The sequence below is a fragment of the Chenopodium album genome, chromosome 11 (assembly GCF_948465745.1).
Source record: "Chenopodium album chromosome 11, dcCheAlbu1.1, whole genome shotgun sequence".
Taxonomy (NCBI): domain Eukaryota; kingdom Viridiplantae; phylum Streptophyta; class Magnoliopsida; order Caryophyllales; family Amaranthaceae; genus Chenopodium; species Chenopodium album.
This window is the reverse complement of record NC_137844.1, coordinates 42,271,596-42,280,239: the sequence shown is the minus strand read 5'-3', so window position 1 is coordinate 42,280,239 and position 8,644 is coordinate 42,271,596. Positions and strand designations below refer to the sequence as shown.

Below are 8,644 nucleotides of genomic sequence, written 5' to 3'. Positions count from 1 at the left end.
TCGATTTTGGGCTAGGAGTGGCATTTTGGTCCGAGGGGATGGTGGTGGCTGAAATGGTGTGGCTTAGGTGGTGCCCGTGGTGGTGCTTTGTTTTTCTAATTAGATTTTACTTTAATTAACTTTGACTAGGTTTTTTAATTATTTTTTTTACCAATCACGTGGTGGCACGTGTAAATTAAACTTAAAAAAAATAAAATTACCTATTCACCGGTTACAGGTCACTTGGGACCATTTTAAGAAGTTGGCATTAATGATGGGATTTTTTTTGGACAGATAACGCAAAGATCGGATTATTGCTGACAATTTTTCCTATATATTAATAAAAACATTGGAAATACTCTCTATAATCATGCAAATATACTTTTGTGAAAACGGCATGATAATTTTCTTAACGAAATACATTTTTGTTTCGTACTAAATTATTTTTATTTTGTAAGTCATTAGAAAAGTGTATTTATATTTTTTTTTTAATATTTTATATAAATGAATTTATTTACATTTGATTCGAACTCATAAAAAAATCTTAGATTCGTCACTGCCTCACAAAATTACATATAAGCTCATCATTAATTATCACCTACCAAATGAACCATAAGAGTTAATACTATAGGTAGATTGACTGCTGATGAAGTTGCCTCGAACTCCATGTATTGTTGATATGTGAGGAAGGCCAAATAATGGTTGGGAGCCGTTTGCTTTCCACTAGATGAGGGAAATCAGTGGTATAGTGAAGGCCACGGCTCTCAGTTCTTGATAAAGCACTGCTGACTACCAACTTGGCACAACAAAAGAGGTTCCTCATTTCACAAGCTTCAAGTCCAACCATTGTTGGCTTCCATCCATGTTGAAACAAGTATTCCTCCCATTTAACTTCCAACCTGGCGATTTTCTGCTCTGCAGTCGTTAGTCTAGCTGTGGACCTTACAATTCCAACATATGTCCACATAACGGCTTGTAGTTCTTTCCTTATTTCTTTTGTCTTAGTTATGAGTTTTCCAAGTACATCATCACCAAGTGATGTAGCAACCATTGGTTTTGCCCACCTATCAGAAGCATTTAAATTGAGTTTTGAGTTACACATATGGTCTATTGCAGGCTGCACAGCTCTTCTTGCAAAAACTAAGGCTTCAAGTAATGAATTACTTGCGAGCCGATTGGCTCCATGCAAGCCTGTGCAAGCAACCTCTCCTGCAACGTAGAGGCCTGTCACATTTGTTTCCCCTTGGAGCCCAGCTCGAACTCCTCCACACATGTAATGAGCAGCAGGGACCACAGGAATTGGGTGTCGTGTTATGTCAAGGCCAAACTTGAGACATTCAGCTGCAATGTTAGGAAAATGAGATAGGATCTCATCTTGTGGTTTGTGACTAATGTCGAGGAGAACGTAATTCTCATTTCGCTTTTTCAATTGATCATCTATACTTCTTGCAACCACATCTCTCGGTGCAAGCTCCATTCTCTCGTCATACAGAGGCATAAATCTTTCCATGTCTAAATTGTAAAGGATCCCTCCATCTCCCCTCACAGCTTCTGTTATGAGAAACGCATTTTCTCGGGCCTTCACCGGTGATACAGGAAGGCCTTCATCTGCTAAGGCTGTTGGGTGAAACTGAACAAACCTTGGGGGAAATAAAAAAGAACTACAAATTAGTATAATTAGATAATATATTCAATGTCAAAAAGTGGAAGCGACATCAGAATTTCTTACTCCATATTTGCGATTACGGCTTGGGCTCGATGGGCCATAGCAACTCCATCTCCAGTTGCTACCTACATTTATTTTTATCCCTTAGTCAGATGAAAGAAATCGTCTATAAGATAAGAGCAAGTATCTCATATCACAACACAAGCAGTAAAAGAGACTATGCCTTCCTTAGAAGCATATATATATTGAACTATTTGGTTTCTAATACAAAAGAAATAAAAATGGATTCTCTCATAAAGAATATAAATGTAAAGCAACTAATACCAGAGGATTTGTCGTAGTTGGGTAGATATGACCAGCACCACCAGATGCAAGTAAAGTCACTTTTGATAGAAATCGCACCACCTGGTATTGGTAAGGATAATCATTAACAAGGATGAACTACTCTTCACACAATACAAAAAGTGAGCATATTAATTTTCAATTACCTCCAGTGTTTCAGTATTTAAAGTGTCAACACCATGACAAGCAGTGTTGGAACCATCCTGAAAGAACAACTACTCATTAGTCTAATTTCAGACAAATTACTTCATTTTATATTCTATATAAGTGCTTTTGTTAAGAATATAAGCGGATTCCATACACGTAGTATATTATATTACACTTTTGACTATTCAAAGGAAGCATGGTTTTAACTTTTCACAAGACTGTTGTGCATAACACCTTTTATAAAGTTAACAAGCAACGACACTCAATGGTGAAAACTAAACTAAAAGTTATGCCCCACATAAAGTTTGCAACTCTATCAGTTCTAGCCTGCTTAAATTGAATATTTTCTTATTTGTTTGTGCATGTTGGGGGTGGAGGGTGGGGATGAGCGGGGCGGAGGGTGGAAGTTCCATTGTATGTCTGTGTAACAATGTGCGCAAATGTATCCAAAACTCCACACCACCAACAGTTCACTTTCATCCTTAATTCCTTTCTGAAACAACCTGTAAGTGCATTTCTATTAAACACCTAAGTGAAAAGTGCAACTATGTACACCAAAATTACCACAATTTTAGCCAAAGAATTTGCAATTTTAGGTAATTAATATCATCAGATTAAGTTAATGAATCACATAGATTCAAAGAATGCAATCATTATGAGCCAAGAGACAGGCAGTGTAATAAAGAACAATCCAATTTAATATGACTTCTTATGGTTCTTTCATCTAAGAATAAGGATGCTAAACCAATAAAGGGTAGTCAACGGAAAGACAAATGCAGAATTTAACCTGGGAAGTCAATAGATCGATAGCATAATGGTGTTGAAACAAGAAGATGTTAGGGTCCCTGACAGCTGCTTCTAATAGTGCCCTCTCTATCTCCCTTCCAGTCATATCAGCCGCATGAACAATTCTGCGATGGGAATGCCCACCCTCCCTAGCTAGGTGCAAATTTCCATCATCGCCATGATCAAAGGATGCTCCCATTGCAATCAGTTCTCTAATTCTTTCTGGGCCTTCAGTGCATACAACCTGAACAAAACCAAACAAATTCAGCATAAGCTCAATAATGACCTTAAAGAGTTCATAGTATCAGAAACTATAGAAAATTACTAGTTAATCCATTACAGACAAGGAAGAAAAAATGTTGTCTGCAACAAGAAGATAAAAACATTGATATGAACTATGGGCTATTTAATGGCTTCACGATGATCATAAATATTAGAAAATATGCGAGCATCTGCAGGAACTTTTTAAAATGAAATTATGAACTACAGCCTTCACAGGTAATATTGTTGAGGCAATAATACAACTGTAAGCAAAAGATCAAAAGATGGCAAAAGACTTTTCATGTCCCTAAATATACATTCCAATCAGGAGAAGTTTATCCTGCACTACTTGAACAATATTCTACCTCCAAGGTTCTTGTGATACTTGAGTTTAAGAAAAGCTGTCTGTACCAATTTAAAATAAAATGACTTCATATAAACAGTTTGATTCCAACAAGCTGAAAATAAAAGAGAGCCGGAAATTTATGGTAGATATTCAACTATTGAACTGACACGATACATATATATTGTTTACAGCCAACGACTTCAATGCCAAAAAAATGAAAATATAATGGGCCATGAAAGGCGATACACACAGAGAAAAAATAGATAGCAACTGCTCTGCGCCCAAGTTCACCATTTTTATCTCCTTTCACTGTTTTGTTCCTTTAAACTCTATACTTGATCCACGGTCAGCTCAAGTGATTGACTAATTAGTACTCCCTCCGTCCCTTAGTACAAAGCCTATTTTGGTTTTTGCGAGGGAATTAAGAAAGTTGTAAATTCTTTAAAACTAATGATTAAAAGTACATGTGTGCATGTGGGGTTAGAGAGAGATAGAGAGAAAGAAAAAGTAGTTAGGAATAATTGAAGAGATAGAGAGAGAAAGTGTTGGGAATTAATGTTAAAAGTAGGAAAAAAGATGACAACTCATCAAAAAGAGGGTAATAATGTCAAAAAATACAACCTTAAAATAGAAAAAGGCATTGTATTTTGGTTTACCCAAAAAGGAAATGAGGCTTTGTATTAAGGGACGGAGGGAGTAAAAACTAAGAGGTGAATCACATGACCTGCTGATTATGTTTGATCTATTTGGTTATGTTGACCTTGAAAGGCAATGGCGTCTGTGAAGCTGTGAACTAAAAAGGCTTTATATAGTCATAGCAGGTACCTTGTACATACTACTACTTTCTAAAAGATAACGGCTGTATGAGATGGCTCATATTTTTAAAAATCAGAATAAATTGTGAGAATCCTCTGCAATTGATTCAAACACATGATGGAAGAGCTTCCTACATAATTCCCACAATGTTAGCATAATTCTGTGATGATTCCGTAATGGAAACGATTGCTAGCTAAATACTGCTTCATCATCAATAACAAGGCCTGCAAACTACATCTCCAAAATTTTGAGCAGCACACCAAATGTGGATAGCATATCACATACTGTACTCAATTGGATGCCCCAAGAAGGGCAAAAATTCATAGTAAATGGTAATGTTAATTTTGCAAATACAATTAACCACAATCAATAAGGAAATCTTACAACTTGGGCTATCAATGCAAAACTTGAATGATGATGACAAAAGGAGTAGAATGTGTGTCTTTCATAAGTCAGTTAAAAGATAATTCGTTATCTTCGCCCCCCACCCCCCCCCCCCCCAAACACAACAATCCCTATACTGACACACATGATACATGTTAAGACATTCAGAAAGATGCAAAAACAGTAAAAAGGCAACAAAAAAAAAATATCAGCAGGCATAAATAATGGCCGTGTCACTCAAATTTAATGTGACAGTCTCCACAAGGACAATCGCCAATTAGTACTAACAAGGAATGTGTTAAACTTACCCTGACAGTCTCCTCGTCACATAGATGAGCTCCCGCAATAATGGTATCTTGCATGTGACTTTCTACAGAATCTGAAGGAGATAGCACTGCACTAACACCACCTTGAGCATAGTTTGTATTGCTCTCATGAGGTTCAGCCTTGGTTATCACAGCAACAGTTCCATGCTTCGCAACCTCAAGAGCATACCGAAGGCCAGCAACCCCACTTCCAATCACTGCAAAATCAAAATACATTGAGGTCCTATTACTCAAGGATGCAGTTATTGCTACTAGAGTTTTCCTCTGCTTTCCCAATTTAGTGAATGCAGCATTCTGATGAGGATGAAACAATCTGGATCCCGAGACTGCACAAGACCTGGAGATATCGAGAATTCCATAGGCATTAGGAATAAATCAGAGGCTTTTCTTATTCTTGAAAGTGGAACAAATATACAGATAAGAGGAATATCCAGTCTTACTAACTAAAGCTATTAGCATTTAGCATTTTTGGTGACAATATATAGAGATGCAAATGAAAGAGCAACACGAACTGTGAACTCCTATACGACGCCAGAAAAGGCATTTACTATAGCCTTAATCCATAAATAATAAAAAATATTGTATGGTGTTAATGGTGTCGTTCTTTGCAGTGTATGAATTCTGTTACGGGATCTACAAAAAATCTAGAATACGACAAAAAATTTGTATAAGATGATCTCACAATTATTCTTTACCTTTTCTCATAATAATTTAATGTCTCAAACAGTGAGAGACGACGATTTCACTAATAACTTCAACAGTAAACCTAGAGCACAATGTCCAAAAAAAAAAAAACAAGCTTCAAACTGTTTCATACAAGGTGACAACAAAGCTTTTAAAGCATAAGAACAACCCAGATAAATGAAATTATATAAACCACAAGCAAGAGAAGAATTTGTACAATCTGAGCACCAACTACTACATCAAACAAACAACAAATACAATGTTGTCACCCCGACAATATCCATGTTAAAATTCACAATTGATCAATCTCACACACATGAATATTAAAATGCTTAATGATATAACATTGAACCCAATGACTTCAGCAAAACCGCTAATTGACTTATTTGATTCTCAATGGTTTACAATTCATGTATGCGATATTGATCAACATCCAATATTAACAACAACAAGATAGTACCATGAAAGCTCTGATCTTGCGGATCCCGAGAATGTGATTCGAGAAACCCTCCAAGTATGATTGTTGAATGATTTTCCTTCGAACAGGGGTTTCTCAAAGAGTACATGTCTACTTATTGTTCCTACTGCTGCCATTTTTACTCCCTGCAAAGTACAAACCCACAATTTAACAACATAATTAATTTCAGAAGTTTATAAACAAGAGTATAAAGTCAATAAATACATACTTTAATGCATAATTGGGGAACTTTTATTATTCATTCCTTATGCATGTCCTGCATGTCTTGCTTAAGAATCAACACAAAATTAACCCTTTTATTTTTTTCAAGCAATTTTTGTGTGAAACGTCTAACATCAACAAATTCCGTATTGAATTAATTTTATTCCCTACTTTATGAGCACTAAAAAAAAACCAGCAAAGTCAAATTTAAAACCCAAAAAGAGAAGAATTCAGCAAATTTAAAAATGAAGAATGGAGAGAAAGAGGGGATTGAAGATTTAGTAGGAAGAAAATTAGAATTTAAAAAAGAAAAATTATGCAGTCAACTTTAACAACAAATACATTGAATAAAATTGTGAGAATTATCGGAGATTAATGGAAAAAATGGGTAAATTGACGAACCTGAAGAGAATTGAGAATGTTTGGAATGAGAAAGAGAGAGATTGAATTGAATCAAATTGCCAGGCTTCAGAATATGAATATGAATATGAATATGGGGTGCATTTTCTTCTACTTCTTGTTCGACTTTGTTGAGTATTATTTTTATATTGACTGTTAATAATATTACATAATTCGGAACCGCATATAATTCAACCCGATTCTATACCCCATAATCGGCATAGTGTCACCAAGCCAGGCTCATTGGTGGTGGGGTTCCTTACCCCCACGTCCCACTCTTTTTGGGTATCATCTGATACTGCCCCGTATTTAAATTTAAATAAATAAAACATTTTGACTTTAACAAAATAAATTTAAGAATAGAGAAAAAAGTAAAGGATTTTGTGGGAATTAATAGTAAATAGAATATTATCAAAAAGTAATGAGAATATTATTTTAAAAAAAAAAATAGAAAGAAGTTATTACGAGGAAGTGTTTCATTTATTTAAACACGGTCGCAAAAGAAAAACGTTTTAATTTTTTAAACACTGCCGCAAAAGGAAAGCGTTTCATTTATTAAAACATGCACGGAGTAATTTAAGACAATAAAAATTGTACAATATAAGCTTTGTATAAGGCGAGTTTATGTTAATTTATTGTAAAATCGTCAATTTAACGATAACTTTAACAATTTAATATTATTAACTTTAGTTGCTTTAGTAACTTTTTTTTTTTTTTTTTTGGTGAAGGTGCTTTAAGGGTAATTTTTAACTTGTAATGAGTTTGATTGTATTTCAATGTGTAATTTTCTAATGAATATATGATATGAAAGCTAAAACGATTAATCTAATAGTACATTATAAGTATTTTTAAAAAGCAAAATTTATGTTAGGAACTTGGTAACTTTTTTAGTATATTAGGGTAACAATAAAATGCTTTTAGGGTGACTTTAAACCGTCTTATAATAAGTTAATAAAAATTTGCCTAAATCAAGAATTTGTTGTGAAAATTTTGGTCTTTTATTATTTTGTTTTTTTATAATTAACACAATTTGGTTATGCACAGGTCAATGTATAAGTTTAATTATTAATATATGAAGTATTTGGGGAAAAAAATCTTTGCATTTTTAAGTGTCCTTTTTTGACTGTTTGAATGTGCCAATGTAGAAGTTTAATCAATTACATCTTTAATTATCATTAAATATATATTATAAAAAGTTTGTATTTAGATACAAATATACTGTACTATTAGTGAAACATTTACAAAGTATTGACATGATTATATGTTTTCTTATGTATTACTCCCTCCGTTCCGCAATGATGTTCTTATTCGAAATCTTTGAATTTTAAAAAGTAAGAGAGAATCTTCTAAATTTCTCTCAATCTATAAGAACAAATATAGTCATGTGGGATCTAGTTTGATTTGTTTTGGTGAGTAGATTATTAATATCTAACTTTTATAATTTTTGTTAATGTAAAATTAAAGATATTTCGGTCAAAAATGGATAAAAATTTACATTGATTTACGTAAATATGAACATCTTTATGAAACGGAAGGAGTAAAAACTAACATTAGTCAAAGTGGATTATGTGAATCGTGTAAAAGTCAAAAATGAAGCACTTAAATAAACAATGGTTAAGTTGATATTATGAAAAAAAAAATATTAATACTAATTTAATAGCATGTATCCGCTTGTAAAAAAAAATAAAGTATTCTCTACAAAAATGACCGAGTAACGACTATAACTCTGACCAAGTAACCCCTAATACATTAATAAAGTAACCCTATTATAGCTGGTCGCACCAGCTACATATAAAAGTTGGTGATATATGTGTGTGTATATATATATA

General features: G+C 33.8%; 1 protein-coding gene across 2 annotated transcripts; it reads right to left on the bottom strand.

The window, feature by feature from the left end:
- Nucleotides 1-438: 438 nt before the first annotated feature.
- LOC145568904 (L-aspartate oxidase 2-b, chloroplastic-like) lies at nucleotides 439-6,970 on the bottom strand. Of its 2 annotated transcripts, XM_081628284.1 has the most exons (9): nucleotides 6,819-6,970; nucleotides 6,424-6,483; nucleotides 6,198-6,340; nucleotides 5,036-5,390; nucleotides 2,922-3,164; nucleotides 2,134-2,190; nucleotides 1,970-2,050; nucleotides 1,709-1,770; nucleotides 439-1,619 (listed from the first exon to the last, which is right to left on the bottom strand). In XM_081628284.1, exons 3-9 carry the CDS (start codon nucleotides 6,329-6,331, stop codon nucleotides 605-607), a joined length of 1,947 nt encoding a protein of 648 aa, XP_081484410.1. In that variant the 5' UTR covers nucleotides 6,332-6,340; nucleotides 6,424-6,483; nucleotides 6,819-6,970; the 3' UTR covers nucleotides 439-604. The 2 variants fall into 2 exon arrangements, with proteins under 2 accessions (XP_081484410.1, XP_081484409.1); XM_081628283.1 differs by lacking the exon at nucleotides 6,424-6,483.
- Nucleotides 6,971-8,644: the final 1,674 nt, after the last annotated feature.